Source organism: Phyllostomus hastatus, unplaced genomic scaffold (genome assembly GCF_019186645.2).
Source record: "Phyllostomus hastatus isolate PE091 unplaced genomic scaffold, TTU_PhHast_1.1 phas_scaffold_142, whole genome shotgun sequence".
NCBI classification, from domain to species: domain Eukaryota; kingdom Metazoa; phylum Chordata; class Mammalia; order Chiroptera; family Phyllostomidae; genus Phyllostomus; species Phyllostomus hastatus.
In genome coordinates this window covers 1,154,082-1,169,345 of record NW_025334010.1, presented here as the reverse complement: position 1 = coordinate 1,169,345, position 15,264 = coordinate 1,154,082, and the positions used below count along the sequence as shown (strand labels likewise).

General features: G+C 40.8%; 1 protein-coding gene across 1 annotated transcript; it reads right to left on the bottom strand.

The window, feature by feature from the left end:
* Positions 1-10,495: 10,495 nt before the first annotated feature.
* On the bottom strand, positions 10,496-11,467 carry LOC123830959 (olfactory receptor 13-like). The gene has a single exon (XM_045857579.1). The coding sequence runs from the start codon at positions 11,465-11,467 to the stop codon at positions 10,496-10,498; it is 972 nt and encodes a 323-aa protein (XP_045713535.1).
* Positions 11,468-15,264: the final 3,797 nt, after the last annotated feature.

Below are 15,264 nucleotides of genomic sequence, written 5' to 3'. Positions count from 1 at the left end.
CAAAAGACCTTCAGAAAAGAGAATGAAGGAAGAGGACTTAAACTATTGACTAGTAACATTTATCATAAACACAAAATAAATCACTGGGGGACTGGGGCAAAGATAAACCAATAAAGCAACACAGCAGCTTGGGTGACCGGAAGTTCAGACACACAAAGGCGGTGCCAGTGTTTTCAGTGAAGTCCACGAGACCTGTCAGCTTCCTATGGAGAAAACTCTAACCTGGCCCACCACACATGAGGTCCAAGATAAATTTCAGGTGTGCTTTCATTCCAAATATGAAAGATAAACACACCCTCCAGGATACAACTAGGGAGTCACAGAGGAGCAGCATTTCTCAAAGAGATCCAGACAAGGAACAGACTGTCTCATGACAGACTTGCACGTACGGGCTGGCTTCTCTCACGTTTGTTTCTCTACTTTTAAAGTTGAAGAACAACACATTTTCACTTCAGCATCAGTAGTGTTTAACACCACTTCTCAAAGTGACTTAAAGAGTAAACAGAGTAGGAATGCATTTACGTTTACAATTTTGTGTAGAGCACATGTTTTCATGGATTACTATGCCAGGTAGAGAAGTGAGGCAGAGAAGTTGTTTTCCCAGTAGAACCGTTTTAGCATATTCCACCAGCTAATACTTTTCCTAAACTCGGGTGAGTGGCACTGTCAGCCACATAATCCCATTCTAGGATCTGACAATGGGTCTCCCTGGGATCAGGACAGCCATCCATGGGCAGTAAGCCCAAAACACCGAATCAGGAAAAGCAAATGAGGTGCCTCTACCAGCTTCACTGAAACAAGAAAAATACAATGGGAGTTTTTATCGAATTTTTATAGGATATTTTGGTTGCCATATGTCAGCACCTCTGTACAGGGCAACAAAGAAAAGGAAGGCTTTTCTAGGAGGTGGTAGAAGTGGATAGTTCTCACATAGGAAGACATGAAGGAGAAATTGTGTAACAGCTCCAGCTTCACCTTCCACTGTAAAAGGAGGCAACAGTATTAGATGGCTTTCATGCCCCTCTCATGCACCATGAGACAGGGACATGTAGTGGAACCAGGCCCTCCCCAGAAATGTGACCAGGGAGAGGTTCTGACTAAGAGGAGTGAGAAACCTAGGCTTTGACAGCATGGGTGTCAAATGTTACTCTGAGCACCCCCACCCCAGCAGAGTGCAAGGAAAGGGTCTTCAGAAAGGAGTCTTTCTCTTCACCTAACCCTGAGGACTTTGGCCAACCTTTTGTCCTGCTCTTCTGTTAGTCATTAACCAGTTTATATATAGTGATTTGTCTGTAGGAAGATACTGTGCATGGTTTTTTGTCATAGGGTGTCTGAATGCCAGGAAGGGGAGAGGTTGCAGCTGAAGCACCTACTGCCTGAGGTGGGTTCTCTGGGTGATGAGTCACAGATGCCCTTCCTGTCCTGAACACAAGAACAGGACACAGAGGAGCTCAAAAGAGGCTTCTAAATAAGAGGGTTTTACACTCTGACCACCTAAAACCCACCCATTCCCCAGACACATACCTGTGAAGTCCAGGGAACAAATTACAAAGCGTCTTCCCACCATTCCATGTCTTTCCTACTAAGCAGAATAAACCTGACCTTCTTCTCTTGACTCCAGCTTTTTTACTGAGGGTATGAGTGAGTGTGAGTGTGTGAGTGACATGTGTGGTACTAGTACAGAAGTGAGAACTCAGGAGAAATGGTAGGGGTGATCCTACTCAGCAGGATCCTGGCATGAAAATGTAACAGGCAGACAAGTCAGATGTTACAGGATGTGTCACAGCACAATCTCCACAGTACCTAAGTATCTGGATTTTGAGCAGCTGATCTGAGGTGGAGCCCACCTCTGTACCACTGTGGAGAATGGTTTAAGCTTCATGATGTGGTGTGTGTGGCCACTGTGGAGCTTGTTAAGGTGAACACCTCAAAGGACTGCTTCCCCCTGAGGGAGTGAACCATCTTGGTCTGCTGCATGGTGCCATTTTTCCTGGGAAACCCAGAGAGATTAAAGCCTATTTCCTTATATTTAGTGCCTTTTAGGTCACTTCAAGGACACTGAGTTTGCTATGCTGAGGTTGGATTCAGTGGGCACTGCTGTGCACAATGGCATGCAATAGTAAACACAAATCTCAAACACTGCAATTTGGGAAGAGGCCTGGCATGAGAGATTAAATTATGTGCTAGGAGCATCTAAAATATATTAAATCACTAGGAGTAATGACATCCCATAGAAAGTGCTTGTTCAGGGGAGATGCACAAAACCTCAACAATTTTTAGAGGAGTATAACATAATAGGCAATAGCCAAATTCCAGATATAACACAGGCAATAACAGGAACAAATAAAGACTTCAACATAAACAAAATGAAGGATAAAAATCAAATGCTCATATCAATGAGCAAGCATTTGATAAAGTACAGTACTCATTTATGATAAAAACACCCAGCAAAGTGGGAATAGAGGAAACATACCTCAACATCATAAAGACCATATATGAGAAATCTACAGCCTACACCACACTCAATGGGCAAAATTTAAGGCTTTCTTACTAAGATCAAGAAGAAGACAAAGGTGTCCACTTTCACCACTTTCATTCAACATAGTATCAGAAGTTCAAGATTCAGTAATCAGACAAGAAAAAAAAAAGACATCCAAATTGGAAAGGAAGAATTAAAACTTTCATTGTTTGCAGATGACATGATAGTGTACATAGAATATCATATACTGTCCACCAAAAAACTATTGAACCCAGTAAGCAAAATAGCAGGATGCAAACTCAATATTCAGATTGAAAGCATTTTTGTACACCAACAATGAAATGTCAGAAACAGAAACTAGCAAAATAAATCCTCTTTACTATAGCAACAAGAAAAACAAAGTACCTAGGAATAAACTGAACCAAGGAGGTAAAGGACCTGTTCTCAGATAACTAGACAACACTGAAGAAAGAAACTAAGGAAGATACAAATAAATGGAAGCATATATGGTGTTCATGGATTGGAAGAATTACCATCAATAAAATGTCCACACTACCGAAAGCAAGCCATAGATCCAATGCAATCTCTATTAACATACCAATGACGTATTTCACAGATTTAGAACAAATATTTCAAAAATATATATGGAAACAAAAACAACCCAAAATAGTCTCAGCAATCTTGAGAAAGAAGAACGAAGTAGGAGGGATCAAAATACCTTATATCAAATTGTATTATAAGGCTACTGAAATCAGTCTGGCATTGGCATAAGAACAGATACATACATCAACGAAACAGAAGAAAGAGCCCACAAATAAACCCATGTTTCTTTGGTCAACAATATTTGACAAAGAGGGCAGGAGCATAAAATGGAGGCAAAATAGCATCTTCAACAAATAATGTTGGGAGAACTGAAACATTACATGCAAAAAAAAAATGAAATTAGACCACCTAGTAAACCATACATCAGAATTAACTCAAAATGGACCTAAGACTTAAACATAAGCTGTGACATCATAAAAGTCTTTGAGGAAAATGCAGGCAGTAAAATTTCAGATATCCATGTAGCAAAATTTTTGCTGATATATCCTTCTACCCAAGGGAAATAAAGGAAAGAATAAACAAAAGGGAATACATCAAATTAAAAAGCTCTGTGTGGCTAAACAAAACATCATCAAAATGAAAAGGAAATCAACCATATGGAAAAACATATTTGCCAGCCCTGGCTGGTGTAGCTCAGTGGATTGAGCACAGGCTGTGAACCAAAGTGTCGCAGGTTCGATTCCCAGTCAGGGTACATGCCTGTGTTGCAGGCCATGACCCCCAGCAACCACACATTGATGTTTCTCTCTCTCTCTCTATCTCCCTCCCTTCCCTCTCTAAAAATAAATAAACAAAATCTTTAAAAAAACATATTTGCCAATGATACTTCAGACAAGGCTTTGATCTCCAAAATATATAAAGAACTCACCACCAGGTAGGCAAACAATTCAATGAAAATATGGGCAAAGGACCTGAACAGATACTTGTCCAGGGAGAACAAACAGAGGGCCTATAGGCATATGAAAAGATGCTCAACATCAGTAGCCATCAGAAAGATTCACATTATAACCACAAGGAGATACCACCTCACACCATTCAGAATGGCCACCATTAACAAATCAACAAATAGAAAGTGCTGGTGAGGATGTGGTGAAAAGGGACCCTAGTGCACTGATGGTTAGAATGCAAACTTGTGCAGCTCCTGTGGAAAACAGTGTGGAATTTTGTCAAAAAATTAAAAATGGAACTGTATTTTGATCCAGTGATTCCGTTGCTGGGATTACACCCTAAGAACCAAGAAACACCAATTCAAAAGAACCCATGCACCCCAATGTTCACAGCAGTGTTATTTGCAATAGCTGAGTGCTAGAAACAGCCTATTGCCTATCAGTAATTGAGTGGATCAAAAAACTGTGCATCATTTACACAACAGAACACTATGCAACAGAAAGAAAGAACAAACTACTACATTTTATGACAACATGGATGGAACTGAAGAGTATCATGCTAAGTGAAATAAGCCAGGCAGTAAAGGGTAGATCCCATAGATGTCACCTACAAGGGGAACCTAATGAACAAAACAAACAAACAAACAAATAGAACCACAGGCATGGAAATGAGGAACAGACTGACAGTGACAAGAGGGAAAGTGGGAGGGTGATAAGTAGGGAAGGAGAAAGAAGGTTAAGGAACAGGTATAAATGACCCATGGATATGGACACCAGGGTGGGGATTGACTGTGGGAGCAACAAGAGAAAACTGGGACAAATGAAATAGAACACCAGTAAAAAAAAGACTTCAGATAACTGTAATTTATGTCAAAAAGGGAAACAAAGTCATAAAAAATGAAAAATAAAATATTTCAATGAAGTTTTACAATCTGCAAGAAAACAATTATTCATTCTTAAACAGCAATATGTAATGACTTCAATTAAGAAAACATCAAATACAACAGAGGGCTATCCCCAAGAAACAGCAGGACCAATGAACTCAAATGAAAATTAAGAGAAAATTATCATATACAGGCATAAAATAAAAAACTGAAGTTGAGTCAGAAAGATGTCTTAAAAGTTCTAAAAAGTGTTCTAACAGATACTCAAGAAGAAACATTAAATGGGGAAACAGATAATACTGAGGATGTTATTTGTGAGAATGTCCCAACTGTGATGAAGGATATGCTCCCATGAGCACAGAAATCTCAGCAAATCACAAGTAGATACATTTACATAAACACCACGATCCTGCAATACTATATTGACATTTCTGAAAACCAACGATAAAGTAAATATTCCTAAAACTCAGAAAAAATACTTATTTATTAACCATTATCAACAGGAATTGTTGCTTTAGGTGGAAAAAAGATGACACCCTTCAGTGTCATTTGCATGCAATCCTGCCGACCATAAAGACTTGGGTTGGTTGCTTGGGTTTGTTTGCTTGTTTTATTTTTGACTTGTGTTTCTGTTTGAAAACATGCTCATTTCATCTTAATGTTGGAAGCATATTTTCCTGTATATAAACTTTTGAATTGACAATTATTTTTTCACCACTTTGCGGATACTGTTCATTGACCTCTGACCTCAAAGATTCCCACTGAGCAGTCAGAAATTATTATTATTATTATTGCTGTATCCCTCATGGCAGTGGAGGGAAGACTCAATTCCATGAAGGCACCTGCACTCTAGTTCCCCGCCCTGCATAAGGGAAGGCCTGGTCTCATAGGCCATTGCCATCATTTCAACCTGGGGCCTTAGGGACTGAAAGGGACTTGAAGCCAGGTGCTGGCTGCAGATCTCCCCATTCAGTTGCTGATTCTGCCTCATTTTTGTCCTTTGAGAGTTTTCCTTACTCTCTTTCAAGCCCAGTTATACATTTAAGATTTATGATTTTTAAAATGTTCTGTCCAGTAGTTTTGGATGCTATCTCCTAACATGGTTTTCAGGATGGCCACTCTGCTGTATTGCCATGGTTTCTATTCCAGAAATCCCAGAGGTAACCTACCCGGGGAGGGAGTCAGATGCCTGCTGTTTCCCCTCACAAATGAGCACTTGATGCAAACACAGCTGCACTGCAAGGATGCCAGCTCCCGTCTCAGTCCCTGCCCACAGACACGTGTTATTGCTGTGACGCACGTCCCTTACCCTTGCCCCTCCCTCCCGCTCCACTTTCCGGCTTGTGTTCTGTCATGGGATGCTTATCACCCCCTGCCCTTTTCCAAATGTCTTGCCTTCTTCTTTAATGCATGCATTCATGCCTATTTTCTTGGATTCTCCCTTATTCCAGTCCATAGTCTTTTCTTGTCCATAAATGCTCAGATTTATAAACCTCTACTTGTTTCATAGATTTTCTGCTTTTAGAACTATAATTTTCAAAATTTTTATACAAGTTAAATAGACAATACATTATATATGTATATTTGTTATAGAGACAATTCATCATATTTGGATTTGAAAAGTGAAATATGCACATAGAAGAAAAACATTTTCTTTATTATTGCTGTGAGTTTTCTCTCAATTATTGCATATTATACATGTGGTATGAGTAATCTTTTTTCATTTAATATGAATTGTAAATTTATTGCAAGCCAATAAATATACAACAAAAACTGAATTTGAAGAAGATATTATTTAATATGCACATTGTGTATAAATATGTATTTTACCTGTCTCCTAGTATTGGAAAACTTGGATGTTTTCAATATTTAGCTACAACAAACTAACACTACAAAGAGGAATCCTTGCTCACCTAATTATTTCCTGGAATAAATTGTTTAAATAGGAATTACTGGATCAAAATAAACTTCTGGTGTTCATCTCTGCTCTTATGAACCAAATTGTCCTTGGCAAGATAAGCACTGTGTGGTATTACCTATTTTCTCAAAGCTTTAGTACAAAGTAGAAAGAAGACTCACAGATAGAGAACAGTCTGACAGGGGTCAGAGGAGAGGGGGTTAGGGGGCTGGGTGAAAAAGTTGAAGGGATTAAGCAAAAACAAATAAATAGATGAAAGCCACAGCCACCTACAACAGTACAGTGATTACCAGAGGGAGAGGGGAGAGGGGGGAGGGAGAAGAGGGTAACGGGGGAATAAATGGTGATGGAAGGAGACTGGGCTCACCGTGGTGAACACACATTACAATGTACAGATAACATACTACAGAGATGTACAGCAGAAACCTATATAATTTAATTTTTTTTAAAATGTATTTATTTATTTTTAGACAGAGGGGAAGGGAGGGAGAAAGAGAGGGAGAGAAATATCAATGTATGGTTCCCTCTCGTGTGCCCCCTATCTGGAACCTAACCTGCAACCCAAGCATGTTCCCTGACTAGGAATTGAACTTGTGACCCTTTGGTTCTCAGGCCAGCACTCAATCCATTTAGCCACATCAGCCAGGGCTGAAATCTATATAATTTTATTAACCAATTGTATCTTTTTAATTTTAATATTTACTATTATATTTGTCCTGATTATTTGGGAAATTATTTTTAAAGTGTCTGAGAATGTTTACAAAGATACTTAAATGTTGTGTTCTGCTCATGCTTGGTCCTTTTTTTTTTTCTTTAAACTCTTAAAACACTTTGGGGAAGAAACTATGTTGTTAAGATACTTCATTCACAGGAGAAATCCAGTTAGAAACTGGGAGGACTTAATAAGGATTACAGAAAGGTGACTGGGCCAGCAGTCTTCTGTCTCAGAAAGGTCTCTTTCCTGTTCACCACTGTGAGCACATCCCCAGGTGGTCTCACAGAGCTGCTCTGCTGCTGGCTCTGTAAGTATTTTACAAATTTTATAATTTATAGTCTTGTATCATTGGTCAAACACTCATCACAGCAATTACACAGTCTGCCCTTATTTGTGAGAATGTTCTAAGTTTTGGTCATTTCCCAAAGGAGACAAGTGACTGAACCAATGAGACAAAATGTAAATTCTGCCAAGGACTCTCAGCTACTTCCATTACACCTGCTTACACTAACATGGGCCAACATGCACAGTGCAGCAATAAGTGAATGACCTAACCTGCATGACAGCATCTACTGTGGCCCCCGAATCACCATACTCACAGCTTTGAGTGATCCCCTCCTCATGACTAGACAACTGTTTTTGCAGCTGATTTGGAAAATGAACATGAATTCCTCTAAACATTTCTTTTTAAAAAACACTTTTTTATTGTTCAAGTACAGTTTTCTGCCTTTTCCCCCAACTCCCTCCCACCACCCCAGCCCTCCCCACCTCTTTCCCATGTTTCCACCTACCCTTGTTGTTTTCCATGTGTCCTTTACAATTGTTCCTGTAAACCCTCCACCCTTTCCCCCCATTATCCCCTCCCCTCTTCCCTCTGGTCATTGTCAGCCTGCTCTCAATTTCAATGTCTTTGGTTGTATTTTGCTTGCTTGTTCATATGTTGATTTGGTTCCAGTTTAAGGTGAGATCATACAGTATTTGTCTTTTAGCACCTGGTTTATTTCATTTAGCATAAGGCTCTCTAGTTCCATCCATGCTGTCACAGGGGGTAGGAGCTCCTTCTTTCTTTCTGCTGCATCAAATTCCATTGTGTAAATGTACCATAGTTTTGTGATCTATTCATTTACACATGGGCACTTAGGTTGCTTCTAGCACTTGGCTTTGGTAAATTGTGCTGAAATCAATCAACAAAGTTCATATGGAGTCATTTCAATTTCACATCTAAATACTAAAGCACGTTCTATTAAAAAATACTGACCAGCTTGCAGCAGACTCCCTCAGTCACTCTGTGTCTGCTTCTCACGGCCAACATGGAGTTTCTGATCCACACCTACATACAAGTGGCAACACTCAGGCTTTGTCTAAAGAAAGATCTCTACATTCACCATGTTTCATGAATGCATCAAGACCTATTACTCTGAGGCTTAACCCTTAAGGCAGACACCTTAAATGAATTTATTTTATATATAGTAAATGTAAATCCCAATCAATTTAAGTATAATGCTTCAGTTTGGACATCTAGCAACTAGCAGAACTTGGTAAAAATCCCAGCTTTTCTTAAGTTCAAAATCATTGCTTTTAACCTCTTTATTTATTTTTAGGTAGTAATGTCTATCTACAAAGCAGACTTTCTTACAAAACAAATGCAGTGTAAGAAAGAAATCCTTATTTTTCCTCTTTAAAAACTCTTCACACACACACACACACAAACATTATTTTAAAACTAAATATTTTCCTTTGTCCCATATTAAATGTTCAGGTTGAATTTAATATATTATTTGAGGAAAGTTTTGAAAAAATCTCTTTATACATCATTTCCCACTACCTCTTAAACTGTGTTCTATCACTTCATAATTTTGTTGGATTTGATTTTTGACTAATATGGTTATTTTTGAAAAGATTTTATTTATTTATTTTTAGAGAGGGAAGAAAGGGAGAAAGAAAGAGAGAGAGAAACATCAATGTGCGGTTGCTGGGGGCCGTGGCCTGCAACCCAAGCATGTGCCTGGACTGGGAATCAAACCTGCCATGCTTTGGTTTGTAGCCTGCACTCAATCCACTGAGCTATGCCAGCCAGGGCATGATGTTTGACTAATATGGTTATTTAACTCATCTCATATCTCTTACTTGAAAAAACACAGTATTACTGATAATTTATAGTCTTGTATCATTGTTCAAACACTCATCACAGCAATTACACAGTCTGCCCTTATTTGTGAGAATGTTCTAAGTTTTGGTTATTTCCCAAAGGAGACAAGTGACTGAACCAATGAGACAAAATGTAAATTCTGCCAAGGACTCTCAGCTACTTCCATTCTGCCTTCTTCCTGTCATCTCCAGCATCCCAAATCTCCACCTACACTACAAAAGCATAGAAACACAACAGCAGAGAAATTTCCAATGGGTCTGTGTGTTTCAGTCTGACATCCTTGCGAGTTCTCTTTTCCTTGTTAGTTCCATCAGAGTTTTACTCTTAATCCTCTTTCCCTTGAAGTCCTGGCTCATGTTCTTCCTAATTTATGTTCTTGATGCCTCAGAAAGCATCACTGCCATAGACATATGCAGGAAAACAACCAAATATTTTAAATGTAGACCAATTTTTGAAGATGACAGTTGTTAAATTTAAAATATTTCAATTATTATGTAATCAGTCTCAAGTCCTACATTTTAAATAGTCTGCAAATACCTTGGTTTATTTAATAAAATTTTATCTACAAATCCTGATAGTGGAATATATAAATTTATTTCATCTTATTCAGAATATCCTGCATGACAATATTACAAGTGCATGCACCAAGCAGAGAGCTGGAAGAGGGGCTCATTTCCTTGTGCAGCATCCTCGGGGGCAGGAACCAGAATGGGCTTTCTCTGGAGGCAGTAATAGGAGAAGTTCAAGAACACGTAAAGGATGCCCTGGAACTAGAATATCTCTATGTATCCTGTGTAAGTCACAGCTGAGGTGACTTCTCAGGTCCCTGTCAGCTCAGTTACTTTCTATCTGTGAGGCTCTCATGAAGGTCTCCCCTTTCCCAGCCTCCTTCTCAGAGCAGCCTTGACTTCTCTGTTCCTCAGACTGTAGATCAGGGGATTCAGCATGGGATTGAAAAGGCTGTGAAACAGGAGGAGGTATTTCTTCTGCTCCTGGGGGTCCCCATGTTGGGGTCCAACATACATGATCATGGCTGTGCCATAAAAGAGTCCCACCACACCGAGGTGGGAGGAGCAGGTGGAGAAAGCTTTCCGGCGCCCCTCTGCTGACTGGATCTGCAGGACTGCATGTAGAATGTGACCATAGGAGACCACAATTGCTGACACTGATCCGACCAGCACCAACACTCCCGCACTCACAATCACAACCTGGTTAAAGTGCGTATCTGCACAGGCCAGTTTGAGAACAGCTACAATTTCACAGAAAAAGTGGTTCACTTTCTGGGGACCACAGAAAGGCAACAGTAGGAGTAACAACATATCTACTAGGGTCATGAGGAATCCTGAAGCCCAGGAGGCCACTGCCAGGGTGATGCAGACTCTCCAGCTCATGAGGGTAGAATACCGAAGGGGCAGGCAGACGGCCACATACCGATCATAGGACATAACCATCAGGAGAAGACATTCAGTGTAACCAAAAGTCAAGGAGAGAAAGGTCTGTGTCAGGCAGCCAGCAAAGGAGATGGGCTGGGCTGGGCTCAGGAGGTTGACCAGCATCTGGGGCACTGTGTTGCAGGCATAGGCTATGTCGACAGTGGCCAGGTAGGAGAGGAAGAAGTACATGGGGGTGTGCAGTTTGGAGTCCAGTGAGATGAGCCCCAGGATGACCCCGTTGCCCAGCAGGGTGCAGGCGAACAACAGGGAGAAGAGCCCAAACAGGAGCAGCTGCATCCTTGGGCTCAGTGGGAATCCCACCAGGAGGAACTCTGTGACAGAAGTCTGGTTGCCCCCTATTTTGCTGGGAAAGGATAAGGGAGAGAGCTGTTCAACCATGAGTGCCTGAGGAATGTGTTTAACATGGTAGACCTCTGTGTGTCATCATTTCTTCCCTCAGAAAACAACTTCAGTGACACTTCTATCCTATTCATCAGGTACTAAGTGAATACTGTGCATGGAAAATGACACAGAAGGAATTTTTTCACCCTGAAAAATCAAATGCCAGTGTTCTATTACAGTGTTCAGTAAATCTTAAGTTTGTTTCCAAACTTCCACCACAGTTCCTAACACATTAACATGTTTACTGGCTCCCTAACAGTGGACACTTCCTCAGTCAGCACAATTGCTTCTGAGACCTGCCTGGGAGAGTCCCAACCCGCAGTGCACACACAGCCACCGTGGGGAGGGGGCTGTGGGCCTGGGTGTGCACCCACACATGAGGGTGGGAATGAGGACCAGGAACCTGTGGGAGATCCTCCTATCAGGGGATCTCACAGATTCATGCCTTCATTAGATGCCTTATGTGTTAGCCTTGTAATTTTTACTGGCAGCAACGTCTTGAATTAAGTTAAGAGCATGGCAGACAGACTGCCACAACTTTAGCTTGATTTAAGGGAGAGAACTTGGCTTTTTGACTTTTGTACCCACAGACGTTCTACTCTGATCATGCTGTTTCATGATTGGATATTACCCCTCACACACTCATCCCTATATGAATATTCATATCTATGCTTGTGTGGATAAAGTATATGGTATGTATATAGTTACATACACACATCATGCACACATAGGCACTTGAACTATTATTATGTGCTTTTTTGTAAGGTAATTGCTACTTTCTGTATTATTTTCTACTCTACTTCACTAGTAAAATGCTGCTTGGATGATTTCTTGACAGGTCATGGCATTGGATTTAAAACTACTGATCAATATCCAAGGCTAGAGCTAAAGCTCTAACTAGATACTCATATTCTTAGAACCTTTAACGCATTTTATAGCTTAACTCTAATATAAAAACATTATTCATCACGAATCTTTACTTTCTTGGGGTTTTCAACCTTTACAAAAGGACTTGTCCAAGGTTGGGAATTCTGAGGTTTGGCTTATTACAATCAAACCCCTGCTTCTGTTTCCTTGTCTGTCTGGCTCCATATCCTTCTACCGTCCAGCATCCATCTGAATTTCACTAAAATAACAATCTCACAAAAACTCATAATTGTGGTCATATATCAATTCTCCATTCAAATTTCCTCATAAGTTAATATTTTCCAGGTATGATAAACAAAAGTGTGAAGGCTTCACCCTGCTTCAAAGGAAAATCAGAGTTCACAGCAGAAACACTGGGAGATGATATTGTCTTAGTCCAAGCAATAATGTCATAACAGTTGGAATCAACTTTGTGAAGAAAACTGGTTGTTTTAGTAGGACTGAACTTCATGTCAGTGAATGCTTTAGCTCAGAGAGTTGGATTCCCATGTTATGGGAGAAGCTAAACAAGAAAAATGCTCAGGTCTCTTCTAACTATAAGACTCATTGGCCCTAAATGTACAAAAAGGGTTAGCCATTTTCATTTCAGGTTTGTTGCCACACTTGGGGTGAGAGAAGAGAGGAGTGGTACTTCTAAAATGTCCTATGATGAAGGACACAATAAACTAAAGCAGAAGGACCAGTGACTGTCATCTCATCTCCCTCCTATCTGCTGCACATAGCTAAAACACAAAGCAAAAATCCACAGATTTTTACTAAACATATTCCATGTTCATCCACATGTCTTGGCTGAGACATAGAAGACAATTCCTATCTGCTGGTGTATAAAACCTGCTTAGAGTGACAAGACTGTTAAAAAGACTGAAAACATAATAATTATCATGTTCAATTAACTCACCAAGTGTAAATTAACTTTCAAAAATAAGACTTTCCGGACACTCCACTGTAACAAGCTACTTTTTTTGTCAATTTGGTCCAATATTTCATGAAAAAATGACTGATTTTCACAGGACAATGGAAATACTTTAAAGCATGTCTCTCACACAACTAATATATCTTATCATTTAAACAAGGAATTTTACACTAAATGTATGAAATTAAATGATCCACATGAGGTTTCTCTAAACGAGATGGGGACTTAAATGATCCTATTAGCGAAGTCTGTAAATAGCAGCACCTGGCACTGACACACAATAACAATTCCCTTCTGCCCTCTGATTTTTCATCACAGCCTGTCTGAAAGAGCATAGTGAACAAAGACTGGACCACACACAAAACTTACCACAGACTTAGAGCTAAAAATGAGAACCAGCTGAATGTGACTTTGGTTGAGCAAAAACACACTAATAAGGAGAATAGTATCTGTGACTTAGTGTTGCCTTCTCATAAGCATCTCTTAGGAGAAAAGGTGCCCACACAAGAAGAGATGATTTATTCTCTGCTCAGCGGCACCACCTCCCAATATACTTCTGAGCATTTGTTGTAGGGAGGGAGAAGGACCCACCAGGCACACTGCCATAGCTCCCTTCCAGGGGAAAGGGGCTCTCTAGGGATTCATCTCTGGTTTTCTCCACAGGGACATTTGTGGCAAGACAGTGGCATTGGGGATTCCTTCACTCACTGTGGGGTGTATGTTCATCCATTTAGAAGTTCTAGAATGGTTTCTGTCTTGACACATTACAATGACAACACCTTGCATTCACTGTGGTGCAAGAACTGAATTTCCCCACCTACTAAACTTCCAAATAGAGCAGGTGGTACACAGGGCAGATGGGCCCACAGGTTTTTCCCAATCTCTAGTCTTGGCTGAGTTTTGTCTCACACCCGACTGGAACATGTATCCTCTAATACTCTCTTTGAATCAGATGGGAACCCAACAGGGAGAAGAAACCTTGCTGGTGTTGTACGATAGTAGAGAGACTCTCATACGACACAATGGTTACAAGGATACTGGGGAACTACAACACTAAACACAGAGCTCTCAGATGAACAAGCAGAACTGGGTGAGGCTGACATCCCCAGGGTTCAAGGGCACAGAGCAGAGGTTGGGTGATTAGAATCCAGAAGAGCAGAAGAGTCAAGGTTTAGACTTGATCCTATGAGGAGAAGGGGTGCCCCAGCAGCACTGTGGCTCCAGTAGGGAATGAGGAGGCTGGTTCTGGGATGCTGAGTGACTAAGGCTGGGCAGGGGACCTCTGCTGCCACTGCCAGGAGCTGTTGGGACAAGGCTGACAAGAGCAGCGGGCAGACAGGAAGGAACAAGGTCCTTTTCCCTGCTCCAGGCTCCCAGTCTATTTAGAACTCCCTGCCTACACAACGTAAGCCATTGGAAACCACTAAAATCAATAATCCTCCCTGGCTGGTGTGGTTCACTAAGTTGCAGCAGCGTCCCATAAACAGGAAGTTCCCAGGTCTGGTTCCCAGTCAGAGCCCATATTGTATTTACATTGAGGGTTTGGTCCCCGTTGGCACACATACATGCTTTTCTGCTTCTCTCCCTCCCACCCTCTCTCTGAAGATTCAGAAAGCATGCCCTTCCGTGAAGATTAAAAATAACAATCAACAGTCCAGATGTCCGAATTTGGTTAAGAAAAATTGTAAGCTGGATACCAGATGCTGGGGTCTCAAGTTTATCAATAAAAAACAACCTCTACATGCTTCATACTGAGAGTTCATTCAGGGACAGACACAAGAATTACTTTAAAAACACTAACGGGAAGATGAGGTTTAGATGTGAAACCACAGAGAGGTTTGCTGATTCCTTACCATGAAGCAAACATGCCAGCTAGTCACAGGCAGCCCTGTGAGCCACAGGCCCTCCCTCTAAGGTCCAGTCTGCGTCACACTGACAGTGCACAGGGGCAGAG